The 22,893-nt window shown below is 42.3% G+C and overlaps 1 protein-coding gene across 1 annotated transcript in view; it reads left to right on the top strand.

Moving 5' to 3' along the window:
- The window catches only part of gabra3 (gamma-aminobutyric acid type A receptor subunit alpha3), a 50,087-nt gene that overhangs the window by 26,578 nt on the left and 616 nt on the right, over positions 1-22,893 (top strand). The window contains exons 4-9 of the mRNA XM_030101311.1: positions 255-475; positions 4,609-4,691; positions 5,996-6,139; positions 9,970-10,122; positions 13,708-13,913; positions 22,712-22,750. Of these exons, the coding sequence (XP_029957171.1) occupies positions 255-475; positions 4,609-4,691; positions 5,996-6,139; positions 9,970-10,122; positions 13,708-13,913; positions 22,712-22,750 (846 nt within the window). The remainder of the gene's footprint in view (positions 1-254; positions 476-4,608; positions 4,692-5,995; positions 6,140-9,969; positions 10,123-13,707; positions 13,914-22,711; positions 22,751-22,893) is intronic.

Below are 22,893 nucleotides of genomic sequence, written 5' to 3'. Positions count from 1 at the left end.
TACTCCATTATTTATGGGATTGCTTTCCCAATTGAAGCTTAACATGCTGTTAACATCCACTGGGCAGGCCGGCAGTAGAGATATTGACCTGGAACATCAGGAAAGGCACAACTTTAATGACTGCATGTTTATTTCATGATGGCTTCGTTCAATTAGGTGTTTCCAGTCGACATTGACTGAATACGTGTGAGCTCAAAAAAAAAAAAAAACACTGTTAATGGCATCTGTGATGAGACACGTGCTCTCTCTTTCAGGAGTACACCATCGACGTCTTCTTCCGCCAGAGCTGGAGGGACGAGAGGCTGAAGTTCGACGGGCCCATGCAGGTGCTGCCGCTCAACAACCTCCTGGCCAGTAAGATCTGGACCCCCGACACCTTTTTCCACAACGGGAAGAAATCTGTGGCGCACAACATGACGACGCCGAACAAACTGCTACGACTAGTCGACAACGGCACGCTTCTCTACACCATGAGGTGAGCTGCTTTCTCAGTGTGCGTTTTCGAAAACTTCCACCATAAAGGCCGTTTTCAAAAGTAGCTTTTTTAGTGACTGAGTGCCGTTGTTGGGTGAAGAGAACCCCAACACTCAGCGAAAGTTTTCACTGGAAAACTAAAGTCCTAAGAGGTGAAACAACTAATCAACATATTTTACCACTGACACTGCCTTTAAAGCACGAGCTGGCCGCAGTTAATTAACTTATTCTTTTTCAAATAACTGGATTTATGATAAAGTCATAACCAGCTGATGCACCTGGATCGTTTCTGCATGTTTTTTTTACATCCGACAGGCAGGTAACTGATTTGCAGGCGCTCTGGGCCACATATGTTTCACACGCCGACAGCTCAGTGAGGAATACCGACTTGATCAAAGCCTCGCCATTGTGTGTGTGTCATGCCTAAAGTGCACTGTAAATAGCATCAGCTACCAAGGCAGCCGCAGTCACCGAATGCCATTATGCGCAGGGCGGGTGCGAAACTAATTCATTGAGTTCATCTGATCTGAACACTGAGCCTGTCAGTCAGCCGTCGCTGCAGCTTTGCATCCTGCTTGTGAAAGCGCTTCAAAAGAAATATTTTCATGATGCTCATCCACAAGGTCAGTATTGATTTCCAAGGGTGAAAATGAAATATCGAGAGAATTTCATTTTGCGGTCCAACATGAGTAGATTTGATGCGGTGGCAGTTCTGCCAAGGCCATCGACGACACCTGAACGCTACCGCAGTCTTCCAAGGTCTGTCATGTTTACATGGCTGGGTAAATGAGTGGGAAGATGAAGAAGTTTTTTGATGAAGTAAACTAAGATAAATCTCTGCCGTGCTGAAGGAAAAACACTTTTTTTTTTTTGCAACCTGACTGTGATAGTTCGATTGAAGGCTTATTCAAATTCTGCAGCTCGTTCAGGACTTCATTCTAACAGCATGTAGGAGCATACAACCACTGCACATTGTTTTTTTTGGGAGAGAGTTTTAAGTACTTGCAACAGTTTTGTAAATGTTATATTCATGAGCTGCGTCCTCTCTCTTCATGCAGCGCTTCGGCTGAGTTGTTGAAGGAGTCTGAATGAAAATTTAGTCGTTTTGTTAGAGGCTCTGCAGAGCACTCCAAAGCAGAGGCTGATAACATGAATCTGCTGGCTGCACAGGTATTAGCTTCAGAATATAAATCCACCATATGGGAGGTTTGGTGTGCACGGCCTTACCTAGCACCCCTAAGTTGATTGGCACTCCTCGCCAAACAGTGTAAATCCATTTAATCAGCACGTCCGCATCATCTGAACCGACAAATGCTGCCGAGACCTCCCACTCTGCAGGATTGCATCATTATTTCGAATTGAAGGAGCCGGTATTGTCTGCCGGTGAGGCTGCATTCTTATATTTTGCGAGGGCATTTATCACTCACTCTCAGCTCACCTCAAATTACCTCGGACTCATCGTGCTGCATGCCAGACGGAGAATATCAATTTTTGGGCACTTTAAAATGTCTTACTCAGAGAGAGTTGCGATTACAACCTATTGCAAGTTATGTTTTTTTTTTTTTTTTTTCATAATTTACTCATTTAAATGAACAAATTGCACAGTGTATGAGCCGTGCGGTGTGTCTTCATGGAGATACAGCTCAGAGGGATGAAAGCAAAAAAGTCGGGATGCTGCGGTCGAAGGATGGACGTCTTAACATTCCCTGCTGTTTCACTGTAGTGGTTGCCTGAAGACGGGCTCCATGAATATATTGAAATTATAAACAAATGTATATAAAGGGATAATATCATTTGAGTATATAGTCTTCGAAACATGGGGGCTGAGAGATCAGCCATCCACGTCCATTTTCAGTAGTTTTCGGTGTTGACTGCGAGTCCTCGTTTACAGCTGTTAACTTGAAATTTCACGGCCATTTACGGACGGAAATCCGTCTTTTCATGCAGTGATTCACCTATGATGGAAATTTCTAATGAGTGCATGCTTAATTGATTTGTAAAATCAATTAAAACTAAAGAAAATGTTATTAACACCAGAGCTGCACTTAAATTCAACATGTCACAACCTTAAAACTTCAGATATCTCAAAAGACTAACTGAAATGCAATCGTTGGAAAATGAAAAATGACATGTTTTCCTGCACTGTGCTGCATATTATAGACCATCAGATGGAATCCTTCTGCCAAAAAATTTTATTATATTACATCAAGCGTGGTGAGAAGTTAGAAGCATAAAAGTACAAGATGGGTCCAAGAAAAGAAAGAGCACTGTTATTTTTCTATAGAACCAATCTGACGGCACAAAGGCAGCTCCGGGTTTCTAAAGACTGACTTGAAGTCAGGCGGTCATTAGTTCTACGTGATTAAACTTTATTCTCACCCTGTGAAGTTTAGCATCAATGTTTGGATATTCACTGAGTGACAGAGTTAAGCTTCAGAAGTAAAATCGGTGTAAATAAAATATAAGACCATAAAAAGAACCATCAAAGAGCCATAAAGGAGTGTAAAAGAACCTGTGTAGGCAACGGGCCAGACTTCAACAGCCCAGTAGTTTCCCCAATGCCTGCGTCTGCAGTCGGTTATTCAGTGATCTCTTGATTTATGTCAAGTTCCCTAAATAAAATACTTATTTGGGTATTTTCACGTCAGATTTACTTCTTTTCATCTTCCTGTTAAATGATTTCAATTGTTTTTTTCCTGTACCTTATCCAGCAGGCTGGGCGTCTCCTCTCCACCAACAACAGTGCTAACACGTTTCATGTAGGACTTACATGTTTTTGTGTGAATATGGGGCTCCAATGTGGCATTTTATTGGTCGAAAGTAAGACTTGACTGCTTTTCAACCAAACGTACACCAGCAAAACAATGTGCATAATGTCTACGGGCAGAGGGATGGGGAGCTGTCATTAACATGCGATCACTGCCGCTGGATCAGAGTCGTGATGCATGTAGCTCAAGGCATCGCTCGGCTTCAAAACAGCATCTCAGAGCTGCTGTCATGTCTCAGACTGTCGGGTTTTGTTTCTTTCATACCTGACGGGAAGTTCTGTCATTGCACATAAATGGCGTGCATTCAGCGTCTGATCTGAACTCTTTGTTTACCTTCGTGTCTGTTGTTGGTTTAAGCTCCGCTCATACGTGAATCATGTTGCGTTGCAGGGATTGTAGCTGTGAGTCATTTATCAGAAATCGGGGACAGCAGCAGAAAACAGAAATGAAGGAGGACAAAAAAAATGAGCACAGAGTTGTGAATGCAATGCAAACAGCTAATCAGAAACTGGGAGATTTTTCTCTTGAAGCTGGCCGTAATTTATTAACTTTTCAAACTTTGCGATGAACGTTCAAAGTTTAAATAATTCAAACGATTTTGTTATTTACATCAAATACATATGTTTGTAAGTGAAATTTGCACCCTGAACACACAATGTAAGAATGCATTCACTATTTTGGAAATGAAAAAGAGCCTTGACATCGTTGTTTCCCAGGCTGTTAAAAAGTCCCGACCCTGAATTGATGCATTAACTATAAACGTTATAACCGAGTTACACTAACACAGTCTGCGGTGCATTTATGAGAACCTCTGTCCAGAGAAGGAAGGTTTTATGGCTCGCTGTTTTGTTTGAACTCAGCAAATGCAATCCCCATGTTGATTAAACTTGCATGAGCGAGATAATACACACTATTTCCCCGTTTGCGTACAGAGTGCATTTTGTGGCTCGGCCCTCTGACCAAATGAATGAAATAAACTGTGGGGCTCCCTGGAGACTTCAGCTTTCTTGTCATTCAGCTTAATTCTCATTACTACTGGCAGCGAGGGGGTGGGGGGAGGAGAGAGAGGGGGGCATACTCCATTTCCCTTTCAGTTTCTTCTCTTTGTTTTGTAAAAGGCATGAATCTATTTAAAAAGTACTTTGTCATTAAAGCGATTGCTGGTTAATTCTATTTCCATGCTCTGATTATGTTTGAAAGCCACGTCTTCCATGCATGATGAAGAAATTTCTCGGAAGATCTTCATCGCGGATCCATGAAAACTCGCTCTGTATTCTGCTCGCGGAGTCGTACGCCCCGATCCATTTTGTGTCCTTAAGCAGAGTGCGGCCGTCCCGCTGAAGTGTTTCCCTCTGTGCCCCCTCAGGTTGACCATTCATGCCGAGTGCCCCATGCACCTGGAGGATTTCCCCATGGATGCGCACGCCTGTCCTCTGAAGTTCGGAAGTTGTAAGTCCGTCCAGATGGCCGCAACAAAACAGAGCTTAATGCAAAAATCACACTGCGGGAACAGTGGTGATTGTTCTCTGCAGGTGTTAGGCACCTCGCCTGACCTGGAAAAACATCAGAGGAGTCCGACTGCACGCTCCACAAGGGACTGGGGGAGCTCGGGGATACCTGTCAGCATTGTGGAAGCAGTCCGCCTCTGGCTTGAAGGGAAAGTTCCCTTGATAAAGATGAAGAGCCTCAGAAAGTTGAAACATTTAACAGCAAGTTAGAAAGTGTGTTTTGTGCCAGAGCGCAGAGTTTTCAGCAGAGGATGCAAAAGTTTAGTGAAATTAGAGAAAGAAAACCACTCGACTGGATATTAGGAACTAACAAGTAACCAATATCAGCAAACCAGGATGCTGTCGAAATAAAGCGAAGCTCGTTTTCTCAGTTTTCCTCCAAGTTCTTGAAAGAATAAAGACTAATAATACAAGTCATGCCTATATTTAGAAACTAAGTGTGTGGCGTGCTCAAGTCCTCACACAGTTACTAAATCTGGAAATGAAACAGCAAAGTAGAGTTTTTTACTCAGTAGTTCAAGATTTTTATACAGCACAAAATCTTTTTATTTAGAATGCTGTTCTATGCAACATCGTTTAGGTTATACATTTTTTATCTAGTATTAAATCATCCAGTTCATAAATGTGTCCTCTTTAGCCATTTTAGAGAGAAACTCTTTTGAGTTGAATGAAATTAAATTAAAAGTACAGTGGGGATAAATAACTTTCAAGACAAACCCTCGTGGTGTCGTCTCACATTACCGTTTTACTCATGCAAACTGTTGAGGCTTTCTTTTTTCTTTTTCTTTTTTTTAAGGTATTCAAACGTAAAGATAAATTTTTGCAAAAAGCATCACAAGTTCTTCAGTAATACCAAAATCTAAATGCTCAGTTATTTATCAAGGGAATAAAAGCATTTCTGACTTCCTGGTTAACACCACTGTTAATCTCAATATGGCACAGTTTCTAATGATGAATGATGATGATTTATTAAAGCGCTGTTCAGGCACTACAGCAAAAAGTCGGCGGGTTATGAATATCTATAACATTTCATTCAGATTCATCCCTCAGTAAATAGTTATCTCTACTCTTTCCTAGCATTCTGTTTGTATATAGGGGGAAAAACTATCTGTGCAGCAGAAAATGACTCAGCCTGTCAGATTTCCAGAAGTTTCTTCAGCCACAGAAAAAGTGGAGGAAAGAAAAATGTCACATTTTGATTCATTCTCTAACATTTTTGCCCCCTGCCTTGTCCCCGTTGTCCAGATGCTTACACCAATAATGAGGTGATCTACCTGTGGACTCAGGGAGACGAGCTGTCGGTGGCGGTGGCGGAGGACGGCTCCAGGCTCAACCAGTACGACCTTTTGGGACACGTCATTGGCAAAGAAACCATCAGCTCCAGCACAGGTACGCCGCACGCCAATTTCGGGCCACACAGCAGCAGACAATACACTTCAAATTTAATCAGATCTGGTGTGCTGGAACAGGCGCGAGGCTGAGGCCCGAGGCAAACAACACACCACGCTGGGCCTGCCTCGCCCGCGGCGAGCGCAGGCGGCCGGTCAGCCGGGCAAAGTCTCACAGCAGTTCGATGCGCCACACTCTGCTGCAAGCAATGGAACAAAATTAGTGTGATGAAAGTCCTACCTCTGAATTAAAAACTTTTATTAGCTTCTCTTTTGTTTGTTTCCTGCATGTACTTTGTCATGAGAGAAACTGTGTTCCCTCATTTGTGTTTATACGTACGGGGCACTCCAGTGGGTCTTTTTTTTTTTTTTTTTGGAGAGCGACGGTCTGCACTTTCCTCCGCTCTGTCATTTTTTGAATTCACGTTGCACTGTTTGGGTCCATCGAACAAAACGATGGCTGTTATCAGTTTTCAGGGAAACCATTCAGCTTATTCACAGAGATTATATGAAGAGCCTCACTCCGGTTGGAGAAAGGAAGGGAAAAAAAAAGAGAGACTTATTTCTATTCTGTTTTGGGCTGTGGCCCAGATTCAATTTACATAACCACCGAATTAAAGAGAAATAAAGCAAATGCGGAGTTTTGTTTTCTCACTGGAGGCTTTAGACTTTATGGCAGCACTGTAACATAAAGAAGTGAGACAGGCACAGGTAATAATGGGACCATTTGCACCAACTATCAAGTAATATACTAGATAATTGAGTTCAACCACATCTGAGTAGTTTCTGCTTTATTACTGGAGAGATTGCTTTAAAAACGAGTTACTGAAAACTTGGAAATATGATCGTCTATTAAGTGAATTATAGCAATATAAAAGAAACTTTAATCATCAATCCGGCTTTAAGTAACTGCACGATGTGCTGACGGACTCATAACTGCGGAGCTAAAGATAAAAGCTTGCTTCGGGGGTGCAGTTGATAATCACAGACGGAGTGCACAGCTTATATACAAGCCACCCCGGCTTCCCCTTTTCAGAGATTTAACCTCTGCGATGGAGCTGTTTGCTCATGCGGCTCTCATGCGGCGAGCTTTCCAGTTACCCAGGCTTGTCAGACTTCACTAGTGTTTGGGAACTAAAACGTCACGGAGCCTCTTTGTCAATCTGTTTTCCGAGGAAGCGAAATGTGCCAAATAATTGCTTGTTTCACTCTACGGAGGACGGCTTCCATGAGCCCGTCTTTATTGTCGGGCTGTTTAGTGGGCTGAACTTAAGCCAGAAGAATTGCGAAAGGTACTTTTGCAGCAACGCAGCCAACTAAAAGCCTGGCAGGATTGAAGGTGGAGTCGATGTGGCTCCTTTCATAAACAGCCTCATCTTATAGATGTCAGAAAACCTTATTTCTCCTAACTTTAAACTTAATGGACAACACTGAGCCGAGGGAATGTGGGCCAGTTCAGCTCTGGTCAGAAGAATCTGCTCAGAAAATGCACCTCGGGGGGATAGAAGGCTGTTTTTCTCATATCTTTGCAACACAGATTGCAGACATGGCAACGAGAGCCGAGCGCCGAGAAGGAACTGAATTTGTCCATCCGCCGCCGCCGCCGGTGACAAATATCAAGAGGTTAGAATGACGCAGGCACAGGTTCTCCACGGCTACCGCGAAGGGCTCTCAAGGAAAATGTAAATGAGTTTTTTTAAAGTAGCGTGCCACTGAAAATCTATATTTTAATAATCAGTGTCCTGGCAACGGCTTGAAGGATGGCTGTGGAAACACAGTCTCTTTGGGGAGGACAACAAACGGAGGCCCCTTTGAAAGCCACCTTGGCAGATACAGAGGTTACCACTGTATTTACATGAAAACAGAGCCGCTTTGCTTTAATTATTCAAGAGGAGAGAAGGCGGCTCATCTTGAATTAATACACTGTGCAGTGCAGGGGGTTTGGGCCGGTGCAACAAAACATATCAATCAGGCTTTTTTTTTTTTTTTTTTTTTTTTTCCTATCGCACCTTTCAGACAGATAAATATATCTAAAGGGCTCCGCAAAGGGAAATGGATGAAATCACACACCCTGTTTGAGAGGACTGACGCACTTCCAATACATTTAAATGAAACAAGTCAATATGAAGAGAGAACTTTTTCTAATACAATATGAGGCATAAATAAATAAAAGACGAAATCAATAACTAAATCCATTCTTATAAAATTTCTGATGAAGTCTATTTAATTTCTCACTTTAACCAGGAAGTGATGACAACCAGACGCTGTTCCTGATACAGCCGGGATTCAAACCCAGATCCCCGGTTATGAGGCACTTTTAAAAAAAAAAAATCACAGTGCAAACATGGGTATATATGTATTGAATCATTCATTATTTATACAAATATTCAGATAGACTCGTGGGTAATTTGGAGTAAACTCCCGGCATAAGATGCATGTTTTTCATAGGAAACCAGAGCAAAGAGAAAACCAACATGTTCATCTGGACAACATGAAAACTCTGCTACAAAGGGTCCCTTGATCCACAACCGGCCTTGAACCTGGGATGTTCTTCCTGTGAGGAAACCATGCTAACCACTGCACACAGTGTAGCCACATTCATGTAGGAAATCTAATGAAAGCGCTGCATAAAATTACAACTCTTTATTAATCCATCTTCTATACCACTGTATAGTTCAGGGTCGCAGGGAGCTGGAGCCAATCCCAACTGCAGTAACTTATTCAAGGCATTTACTAAAAATAACAGTGTGTCGAAACAAAAACTAAATGCAAAGAAATCTGTTGTTGAGGTCGCTGCAACCTTCAATGTAGACTTGAACTGTTTATCTCACAAATGGGATTCAAACTCAGGTCCAGTACTTCAACATCAACTAAAACAGTAAAACTACATCAGGTGAAAATGTCAGCACTGATAAAGTTCTTAAAAAGCCTTCATAAATGGTGAAGTCTGTCATTAACCTGAGATTCAGTATTCAAAGATTTATATTTAAAGATATGTATTGTGCAGTGACAGAGAGGCGGCTGATTGGCTGCAACAATTAAATCTGCAGCGGAGGATAATGACTTCAGAGGAAACGATAAGTTCTTGTTGTAGAACAGCCTTCATTTATTCCCCGTCTTAACATGACGAAGTCTGTGTGGGATTACATAACATTGAAGGATTTTAACACAACTACATCCACACAGACAATCTCCAGAGTATAGAAGCATTGAAGCTGCGTCATGATTCCACATGTTTATTTACTGATCGATGCCTTTATGTGAAAAGTATTCAAAAATAGCTTGTAAGACCTTTGCACTCGTGTCTTTGCTGATGTTTGAATAGATTTGGTGACAGTTCAGATTTCTTCACCACAGCTCAAGGCCTCTGACTTGTCTTCAGATATTTTTAACATGGGAGAAACAGCTTATTTCTCTCCACCAGAACCACACCAAACACAACTGCTCACCCAATTATCGACTCTTCAAATGTTTCCTTTTCTCTGCTTTCCTGAGTGAATCCTTGTCGAAATAGAGGTTAGTCATGTAACTTGTTTTTTCACACAGAGCACGAATGACAACCTCGGTGGAACGTCTCTGTGCACATGGCATCTTTTAAGCACAGTTTTTCGGTGTGTTTGTACGGTTTGATGGCTCACCAGGAGCCCGGGGACAAACCTTTGATGATGCAAGTGTTCACGTTAATGTTTTAACTTTAATAAAATCCATCCTGGAATACATTCAGCTTGTGTTTCTCACATAGCTGTATTAATAATGATGACCCTGTGTGTGTCTCTCTTTCTCTCCTCCCCCATCTCTTTCTCTCTCTCCGTTTCTCTCCTTTCCCTTCAGGAGAATATGTAGTGATGACAACGTATTTCCATTTGAAAAGGAAAATTGGCTATTTTGTGATTCAGACCTACCTCCCGTGCATCATGACTGTCATACTGTCTCAGGTCTCCTTCTGGCTAAACAGAGAATCGGTTCCAGCGCGCACTGTATTTGGTGAGTGCCGTCTCGTGTGTCCCAAACCCAGCAAACAACAAATGAATCAACCAGGCGATTCACTGAACAGGCTTGACGGTTTTAGGTGAGGGGTGAGGGGTGAGGATCAAATCAGATCAGAACAAAGACGAGGGACTGCATTTGCGGGATGACTCAGCAAACCAATGCAAAAGGTTTAAAAAAAAGGGGGAGGAGGAGGAAGTTTCCAGTTGAAAAGCTCCAATAGTAAACATAACGATGCAGAAAACATGCTGAAGCTGTGGTGCATCCGGGTGCACACGAGCAAGGAGCGTCATTTTTTTTTTTTTTTTTCCCTGAGCTTTTATCGTAGTATTGAGTATTGACTCGATCCTCCTTCTGTAACCGCAAGCGTTAATTAATCACGGATAAGCAGGAGCGGAGTCGGGAGGCAGACGTCGGGCGGAGGAGCGCGGCAGGTGATAGATAGACGAGGAGCTGCGTCCCTCGATGAGGCCGCACCACTGATTTGTCAACTTTACAACAGCCGGCCTGCTTTGAAGTGATACTCCTCAGCGAGCGGCAGCTAATTTAGATAAAACAGGGCTCATCGGTTTTAAAAGCCGAGATAATCCCGCTGAAGTAACGAGGGGCTCTTAATAAGGTTCAGATTGCACATCCGCATTCTTTATGAAATAATGGCAGGGGCTCACGGCGTCAGTGTTGCTGCTCACGAAATGCAAGCTTGTTTTTATTACTTGTAATTTACCAACAGCAAAATTGATGAAATAATTAGGAATGTGCAGGCCCAGTCATCATCTTACAAAATAATTTTAGGTTTCGGTTTGGCGAGTTATTTTCCTGTTTGTGCCACATTTTGATGGTGCCACATTTGTGGGATGAGCAGCAGAGCTGAGTTAGAAGGTTCTGGCCATGAAAGAAATATCCACAAAATTCTCTCTGCCAGAGATAAAACAGCTTATGGTCTTATTGACTCTTGTTTTGAGCTGAGGACAAGCGGAAGAGGTGTTTCTCAAGAAATTTGGAAGATTTCACAATTTAAAAAGTAGGAATAAAGGAATAAGTGGCAAAACTGAGTGTTCAGTAAATGTAATGCAAAAAAAACCAAACAGGTGTCAGGTATGACAGGCCTGTTTATAATGAACTACTTATCCGAGTTTCACATCTGAAGCGAAACCTCTTAACAAACCAGCCTTCAATAAAGCAAGTACAAGTGTTTTCTCTCTCTTTATTAACCGTCTTCCCCGGAAAACGTCATCCTGACGTCTTTCTGATGAAGACGGGAGAATCCAGTCAAAACATGTCAAAGCTATGTTGTAAAAATCTACTTGCCCGCAGAGAAGAAAAAAACACTTAGAAAATAAGGGCATGCTGAACTTGGATCATAAAATGCTATTATTTGAAGTGTTTCTTTTTCCAAGAGATGGATTTTTTCCCCCCTACTTGGCAAGAGAAGTAACTCTGCAGAAGAGGGGACGCATTGATAGAAGCATCACGTTCTCGGATTTTCCAAAAACTCAGCTCTGCCGCTCATCTCACAGGTGTTCCTTCCACCATTTAACAGAGAAATAAACAAAATACAGTCAGGATGAGCATTTTACCATGAGGATATTATCCAAATGCAAATCTCCCTACTTCCTGAGCTGTTCGGTATTCGCTGTCAACAGACGTGACACTCGACAGCGTTTTCTCTCTTTGACTAATAATGATTTAATTTGTTCTTCCAGTGCGATTCATGTCAGGAAATAATGTCTGCTTGAAATACCCTGTGCTTTAAGATGAAATGCAACTCCCCCCTTTTTCGCTCTCACTTGTTGTTATTGTGCTGCATAATCCCCAGAAGTGCCCTTTAATCTGTGGTTCTCACATAATTAGCATTTTGATTTAGAAATGAAGCGCACACACAAAAAAAAAAAAGCAAAGCTCGCACAATAGATGTCAAAGAGCACGTGAAGCACCGGGCCACTCAGAATGTTAAAAAGGTCATCATCGCCTTTACCAATGCATTTTGATTAACTGCACCTCCTTCACCTCCACACACACACACACACAAACACACACTTTATCACGTGTCAGGAAATAGTAGCGATCCATGATCTTTGGTGAAATGAATCTTGTTTTGAAGGACATGGTGTGTTTTTATCCCGCCTATGACCGAGTGATCATTTGTCGTCCTTCTTCGCCGCTGAAGTTCTTTTTTCCAGACATCACTAAATCATTTCTGCAAGAATCTTTGACGGAGAAAATCACTGTTATTGCGAGCGCCACAATGTCGTCATCTCGACCGATAATTAATCACTGTGCTGATAAACACCTCCTCCTGTTCAGACGAATCTCTTAATTAAAGAGAAACAGTCGAAACGCTAAAACTTAGTTAGCAGTTATGCGAAAAGCATTACCTGGAAATTCATCTCTGTCCCCAAAGTGAACAGTTTCCTATCAATCTTTTTGTCACATTTTGTAATTTCTCACCCGTGACTCACCAAAATGAGTTGACCTCCCGGTCCTGCGGCTCAGGATCTCCTTTTTCAGAGTCTCCAGTGTTTTCGTCTTTCATCAGGCCAGATAGGCTGGAACAGATGAAGTGATTGTTTTTACGTGGCTGGATGGGCAACCATTGTTGGAGCGATATTTCATTCCCCGCCACGCCGACCGTAAAAGCCGAGATGTTGAATGATCTGCAAAGTTTTCACATCGAGGGAATCAATTCCAGATTAATTAATTTCAGTAAATGGAAGTCTGCTGCTCATTTTCACATTAGGCGTCGAGTTAAATTTTCATTCAAGACAACCTTTGCACAAAACCCTGCCTCTTTCAAATGTATTCAAGGCCATATATTGTGTATTTCTGTGAACTGAAGAAAAGTTTTCCCTGTTTTTTTTTTTCTTTAAGTTTACTTCTTGAGTCTTATCACTGCAAACTTGCATTCTTTTCTTTTTTTTTTTTTTATTTAACAACAGAGTTTGGAAGTTTCATCTCGGCTGCACTCAGTTTTACAAGGGAATCTAATTCCTCAGACACATGCATCCGACTGGCTGGAACGAAAATACAAGGCGAAACATCCCCCGTAATGGTTCACTGCATTGAGAAGCCCGTCCCCGGTAGTTTGAACCTGCCGGACTGACCCAGTGTACTGCGATGTTTACACATCGCTGAATTGTGTCAGCAGAACGCGGCTCAACTTTCTGATTTCATACAGTGCATTATATAAAGCTCTGCAGTGCAGCGGACCAGGCCGTCGTCTCTAAAGTTATAACCTTCAACTGGAATCCAATTCGAAGAACTGAATGAAACCTTGATTGATTTTAAGTAGAGAATTTAAGCCCGTCCAATGTTTTTCTGTTTCATAGCTGTGGTTGAGTTCAGCTCTGAAGCAGCACAACTTGGTTTTCCTTTGGGCCGGGGGTGTCAAAAATAAGGTCCACGGGCTGTAAACAGCCCGGAAGAAGCTCCTATCCAGTCCACAAAGCCACCAAGTAAATGATGAAAAAAAAAAATGTTTTTAAATCAAAATCTGACTCAAGTTGTAAAAATTAAAGAAAAAAAAAACTTTTCTTTTTGTTCGTTTCCTCCTGCTGTGTACTAATCCTCTCATTCTGTCTTCAGGGGTCACCACTGTGCTCACCATGACCACCCTGAGCATCAGTGCTAGAAACTCCCTCCCTAAGGTGGCCTATGCCACTGCCATGGACTGGTTCATGGCCGTGTGCTATGCCTTTGTCTTCTCTGCCTTGATTGAGTTTGCCACAGTCAACTACTTCACCAAGCGCAGCTGGGCGTGGGATGGGAAAAAAGAGGGCATGGAAATAAGGGTGAGTGATTCTCATTTGAAACAGTCTGATTGTAAAAGAAATTGAACTTTGTAAATGCCTGCGCTCCCGATGCATCACGAACACGTCACCGCAACAAACCAAACGCTGCTTCTTTTCTTTCCTCTTCTCCTTTTCCTTTTTGATTTTTACCCGCAGCCATGTTTTCCTGACTATCGCATTACAAATTATTTCTGATTCGACCACATTGTTAAAAATGTGCCAACTTGCTCGGGTCGCCATCACTCCACGGTGGCGGCGCGTCGCGGGGAAACTGCACCGTGGAAACACTGATGGAAAGTTCCCTCTTTAACGCAGCCTGGAGTACTCCATAAAGACTATAAAGAGAGCTTTTATTTATTCATTACCAGCCAAATGGAACAGGGACAGTGGGGCGGAACAGTGAGAGCAGAAACAGAGGTAAACTCCCAGAGACATTGGCCCTGATTTACGATGGCGGCATATGTTCAACTCCCGTCCTGAAGTCGGTGTTGGCACAAAAGATGGCATCTTTACATCGAGACGAGCACATTATGGGCTCGCTGATTAAAAAGGGAGAGTGCATCAGTCCGAATGAATCACCCGAGGCTGACTGCTTTACAACGCGAGCGCTGATGAATCACAACTTATAGATTTTTAATTGGTCGCCCGTCTGGACTGTTTGTGCCTTGTTTATGAGGATGCAGGGTACTGAGTGAATCCGTATCAAGGTAGGAGAGTAGAAATGCACATTGTACGACTGGGGATGTGTTCAAAATAATCCAGCTGAAAGCGCCCAAATAAAATGCTTTCCTATGAAAATTGATGTGTTGATATAAATAAAGCGGAACGTGTTTCTTCTGGTAACCCTCGGGCTTAAATTTACTATGATTTCAATGGTGTTTTATAACTGATGACATCAAATAAAAAAAGATTAGCAGCCCAGGATGGTATCAGACCAAGCACGGGGAAAACCAATGAGGAAAATTTAAGCACCCGGTCCTGTGCTGAATATATCAAATGCTCATGTTTGTCTTGAAATAATTTATCTGCAGCGTTTGCTTCAAAGAGCTCATTCGTTCCACTAATGAAAGGAACCAATTAATTGTTCGCCTGATTTTAAGTGGATCACATAAATGACAGAATCAGGCGTCGATGATCTACCGAGGTTTCTCTGAATGTGCTGAGACGTTGACTGTGAAACGTAAATAAAACGTCCCCTTCCTGCCAAGAAACACATTTAGATTTATATGTATTGGTTGATGATGAGTGATTTACGTAGGCCTTTTTTTTTTTTTTTTGGTTGTATTAGCAGATTTGCATCTTGTTGCAAGGATGTGAAATAAAGAATAAGATTGATTTGTGGACGTGGGGTATAAAATCCCACTGATTACCGACAGCAAGCGAGCTGGAAAACACCTCAGTAAATCCAAAGTTCAAATGTTGGAAAGTAAAGAGCCAAATGCTGGTGTATGCTTCCATTACTATTACATTCTTTATTTGCATCTAAAAGTCTCATTAAGCTTGAAATGTCTCTTTTCAAAATGTCCTGTTTAAGAATTTATGTCACTTTTATTGAATTATATGTCTCTCCCGTTGTAAATGTGGTCCAACTTCAGGGAGATTGTTGGAAAATTCTTCTTACAAACTGCCTCATTTGCAGCGTTACCTGTATTTTCTTTAAATCTCTTGCATGTATGCCACCAAACCGCCGTGCTTCGTACCAGAGGCGGTGTCGTGGACGCTTCATGTTGTGCACTTGCATATATCAGACCGGATTTGTGATCAGACTTGTACTGGCGTAAATAGGAAGATGACATTTTAAAGAATAAGAGAAAGAGATGTACTTACACTGCTGCTTCTCTGTGAATGCTGGGAACAGAGTGGATTCATGAGGGCTGAGGCTAAAGGCTGCAGGAGGAGAAAAGATGAGCTTTAAAAGGTTTTCTGAAGTGAAATGCATCAGGTCACTCCCACATCAAAAACACTCATGTAGCTTTTTCCAGCATTATTTTTTTCCCCCCCGATGAATTAATTTGAAAACGTATATTTAGATCAAAACAGCCTGCAGTGGAAGTAAAGGAGACAGAGGTTTGCAGTGTGATGTACGCTCTTTGAGAAGCTTGTTCAAAAGTTTCAGAGGTATGATTACATGAAGTTTAATGTAATCATACAACAGACTGTTGAAATCCATTTTGTTCCTGTTTGCAGCCCAGAAAATGTGTTTGTGTACAATAACGTCCGGTTAATTAGGTGCGCTCAGACTCAGGTTTCCCTCAAGACGAGAGAACAACTAGAACACAACTTACACCGTACTGTTTGCTGGAGGATTTCGTCATCGTTACTGAGCTCAAAGTGCAGAGTATGAAAAACAGTGTGAGGAAGATAAATGTGCAAACAACGGGAAACTTGGATTTTCATGACATATTTTTACGCAAGGAATATTCCCAGAGGGCTGACTTCATGATTGAGTGATACGTAGAGTCGTGCTTTTCCAGACCTCCCGACTGCTGAACTCATTATTACTCCAACATTATAGTTTGCTTTTAAAAAAACACACACAAAAACACACACACACACACAGAGTTTCTAGCAGACTCTTCCTGTTTGCACTGGATCATCCTATTCCAACAAAGGGAGTATTTATCAGAAGAGGAAACTACATTTAACTGCAAAAACATCATAATTGCTGAGAAACTCCCAGAGTGGTGATGTTCTCACTCTCTGATTTCAACTCTGCAGCTCAGAATAACATGAGGAGTCTTTGTTATAGTAATTGGAAACAAAGGCTAAAGCCTCCGTAGTCCTTAAGAAAATCCATGTGCTCATTTCCCGTCATTAAAATAAAGATGCTTTTTGGGCTTCAATCTGTCTTTTTTTTCTTTTCTACTCTGGCTGTAAAACAGTTTGATAATTACTTTTTTTTTTTAAATCAACCTCATGTGTCCGACATTTTCAGACAAAGAGCAAAATTTTCAAAAATATCCTCAAACTGATAAATATATGCAGAAGTCCTTGTTGAATGACGTTATGGGAGACAGTCGGTTTGCTCACGAATGACATATAGGAGGGAGAAAAGAAAATGTTTCAAGGATCCTGGAGTTGTTAACTTTGAACACAAAAGTCTAATCAGAGCATTTTGGACCCCGAAGCGGCGGCTCCCACTCAGTTTGCCTCCAGACAGAAATGTGACCTTTCCTTTTCATCTCTAAAACATTACAGTAAAGTAAAACACTGGCAGAGACACCGACTGTCACCAACACTGGGTCATTTCTTCAACCTGCTGTAGATTCTTGAAAGAGAACGATGTTCACCTTAACAGATGCGAAAGTAATGTAAACAACCTGGAAACCACTCATGGAAGTAATCAAGCCCCGTTTACTGAGCAACATTTTGAAAACGATGTCCATTTACATAGAATCGATGTCGTCTCCACGCTGGGCCGCTATGTTTCCGCCGTCTGCACGGAGCTGGAGCCCAAGTGTCTTCAGAAAGTTCAGTTTTTGAAAAGCTCCACCTTGGGAACCTTTGAAAAAAATCTGGCATTTCAGTGGCTCCGAGCACCACTGTCATAAACGACACCTAAAATGCAACAAAAGTTTTTGTGTTTTCACTTGAAGTCATCATTCGTGGACGAATTACAAGCTCAAACCCGGAATAAAAGATGGGATAAAAGGATATCCTCCTGGGATTTTTTTTTTTTTTTCAACAAACATGAGAAACATATATGCAGCATTCTGAACTTCGAGAACAGGAGCTAGGTCGCCAGCAGCCTTGCTGTTGCGAGGCTGCCGACACATAAAACACTGGCGTATCAGGCACAGACACAACCCAGAGAGAGACGTATTTCTTCTGTGACAGATGGTACCACAAATCTATTTTTTGCTACTAATGTACAAACTGTTTGACACAATCGGTACAGCCTTTGTAGGTTTTTTTTTTATATATATATAGCTTGACATTTGGTCCTCGGAGTGATTGGCAGAAAAATGTATATTGCTGCCAGGGAACTTTTCCGTCGGTGAGGGTAATTCGCAGCGTTACAATGCTGCAGAGTGGAGGCTTTTTTTTTTCCCTTATTTTCTTTCCTCCTTTTTTTTTTTCCCTTTCCCTCCTCCAACCCCTTTTTGATGGCTCGTCTTAATGGCAACAGCCTGGACTGCGTTCTCAGGGGCTGTGCTGAGCATGCAGTTGTCATGATAGATAAAAAAGAATGGGGTCACAGAGGGAGACGTGGCACTCCCATCACACTCCCTGCTACTACGAGCTGCTGGAAAGCAAAATGATCGGGCTACACGGAACCTCTCCCTTAGAAGAGAAAAGGGATGAAATAAGAGGGGAAATATATGAGGGAAGGTAATATTCAAGAGCTTCAGCTCAGCAAGTCTTTTTGAGAACACGGTCCCCGGTGATCAGTGGTGGAGTTTCAGCTCCGACCAGAACCAAACCATGACTTCACCCCCCCCCAGGGCTACGTCTTTTTTAGGTCTCGAATGGTGAGCTGTAGACAAGTCTATGCACACTAATTTACTTTGCTGGTTAGGGGAGCTCCGATGCCATTTTCCTCCCATCGTGTCGTCTAACATTCAGTTTGACAAGCGATCTCCCTAATTAGCTCTCCCCTCGCCGGCTGAAGGTGTGCTTATTACAGAAATTAGCCGGTGGGGAGTTTTGGTGGGAATGAAAGCCTGTGTATTCCTGGCACTCTGCGACACCTGATTGGACACTACTGTGTTAGATATTAGGCGCTGTTTCCATCCGCCGAGGCAGGGGCAGAGGCTGATTGTGCCGTGGCTTTCTCCGCAGGCGCCAGCGAGTGATCACGGTTTGTCATGCATCCGCACCTGCACCACAAATGACTACACCTACAGACGACTGAAGTACAATAATCTCTCAGAAAACATCGGTTGTCATCGTCAATCCTCGCAGTAGTGTGTCAGAATGACAATTCTTCTCTACATAACAACGGGAAAGTTGCTGTTTCTGTGTGTTTGCCATACAAAACTTTTTAAGTTTTGTGCATTCAGGTGGAGGAAGAGGAAAATAGCCTTTTCTGGAGGCATCTTGTTATTACCCCTTTTGATGAGATTTTTTTTTTTTCCTGCTCCCACACCTGTGCTGTTTGAAGTGAGAAAACTGTTATGCTTGATGATTTGCCTCTTGGGAATCGTCCTCTGACTGTTCCAACAAGGGAAACGCTTTATAATGCAGCGAGTTGAAGTCGTTATATTTGACTAATCATCCTAAACCATGCTTTGACTGCATATTGGCACCAATCATGGCTGGAAACTGGTGTTTAGCAGTTGCAATATAACTAAATAGTACTTCTATATTCGTGGCAAACTCGAGATATTGCTTTCTTTAAGAAAAATAGGAGGCTGTAATAAAAGGGAAAAGAAATCCGTTCAAATTCGCTCAAAGAAAAACTGGCTGGACTATGAATAAGTTGAATTCTTGTGTTTCATTCATTCATCATTTATGGGTACTATCGATCACAGACTAATGTGTCTAGTTTCTGTGTGTAGACTCAGTGGAGTCACGGCATCGAAGTTGCAATCTGCACTGGTGTTGAGTTGGATTGATTTATACTGAGTCGGTTCTGATGTTTTGGCCAACTGAATGACATTTAACTTAATATATAAGATGCATCCCCATACCCGAGTCCCAATTCAGTGTCGGCAGCTTTCAAAGTTTGCATTTGAAGGCTGAAGACGACACTCAGAGAGCGCAAATGCTGTTCCGAATCAACCACCACAAGAGACTCTTTTCAGAGAAAACCAAGGACCTAACCGTTGTACCTCTGCAGCCTCACTTTAGATTCATAGCACTGAGTAAATGTGACAATTTGCTTGACTTACACAACATTCACACCTTAAGCTTTTAGCCCCACAAAGCACTCGGTTATGAATGATGCACCTGAAGGAAGAAACACTTGCAGGTGTCAGCGTCGGCTTTCCATGCAAATTACAAGAAAAAAATTAATTCAAATGTGTTGCTCAGTGCAACAAATCTTGACTGGATTTATCACCCCCCCAAAAAAAAAGCTCTATTGCCTCACGCTCCATTTCCATATCTTCCCTGTATTACAGGACTGACACCTCGATTGCTATGCAACATGCACACCGTTTTGCAGTGTAAGCTGTAAGGCCATGAACACCACATAGACGTTCCCAGGTTATTAATGTTACCCTGCTGACTGACTAGCCTTCAGAAAACGGGCCGTCTGAAGGAATCGAGAAACAGCTGAGACACTGAAACTCAGCTAAACATCACTGCAGCCTCAAACACAAACATTTGGTAAAATTGATAAATAAGCCGACGACAAATCTGAATGAAAACTAACTTTATGAAAATGTGGAAGATTTATAGCAGAGCTTAAGTATATTCTCTACATTTCTCCATCATTGCCCTCAGGTTTAGTACGACCACTAGAGGTCACTGTTTGTTCTACTAGTGTGAGTTACAAACTAAATGCTGGTCATAGCCTTTAGATTTTTACAATAGCACTCTCAAAACCCAGGATTGGGAATATATGCAAAAGAAGCTTCTTTTGGTTTCTTAACAAGGTAAAAGTTTGACAATCTGTGACACAACCTCAGATCAATCTAAAGCCTCAGAAATCCCGCCCAAAAAATACAACTTTTGTGTTTATATTTGCCTGCCTACACACACACACACACCGAAAGAGACAGGGGCTTCATGGCTCCCATCTCCAGTCTGCTCCTTCATACACACACATGCTCACATACTTGAGGCTATTAAATATGCCAACACCTCATCTCCAGTCTTAGAGAAGGACAGACTGTCACAAGGTTCGGGTTCACGCACACATGAACACAGTGAGCTCCACACAGCGGGATGCGGCAACACACAATTACCCCCAGGACACTTAATCACAGTCAAGAAAAAAATATTCTGATGCAACAATTTGTAGAAGTTACAAAGACAAGGTCAATAGATGCGTTGTATTTGGGGGGATATTTGTGCCTGCAGCTAGCCGAATGACTTTGAACAGTGCACAAGACTCATTGGCCGAAAGTAAATTATCCGCTGTGTCACTTTATGTTCACAAAAACATGCATACAGCCGATTCCCGCATACGGTTTCCTCAATAATTAGTCCATATAAATTACTGCAGATGACAGCCTGGCTAAATAGCGACAGAAAATTGCTTTTGCATAGCTCATTTGTCAGGATACTGGGTGAGGAACATCTCTGCGACTGCAGAGTTTAAGGGCTATGATTAAGGTCATATGACACATAGTAGTCATTCGCTTTCCTGCTGACGCAGGCCGCTGCCGTGATAGAGGAGGCTCGCGGTGGCTTTAGATGTGGAGGAATCGATAGCATGGAAAAGTATCTGGTTATCTGGGGGCATCAGTGCAACGCTTTCTTTCTCTCGGTTCAAATTAACTTGAGATAGTAGACCCTTAAGGGAGTGGCTCCCCATTCCTCTGTTAAAAGCTGCCAGCTTTGCTGCTTCTCCACAAGCCTTGCTGTCATTGCAGAGGAGCTTAAACGATCGTACTCATCACGTTGTGCTACTCATTTGAGGAGGAAACATGTATCTTGCGCAATCCTGCTGCCTCCATCGCCTCAGACCAATATTCTGAGGCTGTGCTACAATAATGACTCGCCTGTGAAAGCTCCTGCCAATATCATTTCACCTCTTCTCACTCCTGATACTGCAAAGTGGTCTCCTGTTGAGTTTTGGGTCATGGAGAAACATACAGGATATTAAAAAAGAAAAAAAAAAGAAAAGAAAACCATCACTCTAATGCACATTTGTGAGCATGTGTGAATAATATTGAGGACAAAGAAGAAAACAAAACATTTGGTGAGGAGCTGCACGCTGACAGAGATCCACCGTGAAGTATTTTGGAAGAGGGGAGAAGGGGACATTAGTTATGCTAATTAAAAAGATGGAGTGAGGAGAAAAGGAGGGAGGAAAATTAAATGAAGCCGAAAAAAGTGGAGCAAAAATTAAAGCCGGGCGGAAAGTGGAAACAGGGAGCAGTGAAAGTGAAACTCTTTGTTACGTGACACACGCCGGTTTAGTTTGACTGCGCATCTTTAAAGTGGCCACAGTGGGGATGAATGGTGTGAAGGAAATTACCACGGCACCAGACTGCATGCCACACAGGAAACTAAAACTCTGCTCCCGTAATCAATCTTAGTGCCCTACTTGCTCTCCCACGGCTGGCGTGTGCACGGCGCTGTACTCGCTTAGGCTGACAGGATCCTCTAGTGTTGCAAGTTTAGCTATGTGAGAGGACCAATTTAGCAAATAAAACCCCGTCTTCCCGTGTGATTCCAATATGAAAGACAGTCTAATGATTTCTCTCCAGCGGTAGGAGGACGGCCGCCTCTCGCGCCGCCGTTATCACGCGCAGCCCTTTTGTCGTGTTTGTTTTATCGCACGATGTTTGCCTGAAGAGGTCTGGCTGCTCTCATTGATACAGTTTGTCAGACATGTTTTCAGGCATTATGTTGCTTTTGTTTTTCTCTGCGCTGCTACCGCAGCTGTTAGCGCTGTCAGACGCCCAGTCCGGCCTGGTTCTGCAGCCATGCAAAAAATATAAACTGTTCCTGTTTCCACCCTCTTAATTTTACCGGCCTGGTAATTTAGTCATGAATTTTTTATCATGACCTTTTCTTTTCTGCATTCAGAGATTTGTATGATGCAGATTTGACTTTTAACAGTATTTAGAGTGTGTCTTGTTAAGAAGTACTTCCAGCTAGGCACTGATGAATAGAGTATGTGCGTTGGGTAATTTTAATATAATTGGTAAACTTTTTTTCTTTTCTACTTTTCTTTTCAGGAACCGTTTCAGGCTAACATGGCCAGGATTAAAGATATGGTTAGGCTTTGTTTTGTTCTTGTGTGTGTCGTGTCTCGTGGTGTTGCTTCTATTTCCTCTTAATGAGTTCAAATGGAAGTATTGTTGAGTCTGCTGCTTCGCTCCTGACAACCTTTTACTTTACTGCCTCTTTTTCCCTTTTC

This window comes from Salarias fasciatus, chromosome 10 (assembly GCF_902148845.1).
Source record: "Salarias fasciatus chromosome 10, fSalaFa1.1, whole genome shotgun sequence".
NCBI classification, from domain to species: Eukaryota; Metazoa; Chordata; class Actinopteri; order Blenniiformes; family Blenniidae; genus Salarias; species Salarias fasciatus.
Note: the sequence above shows the minus strand (reverse complement) of the source record. Positions and strands in the feature narration are given on the sequence as shown.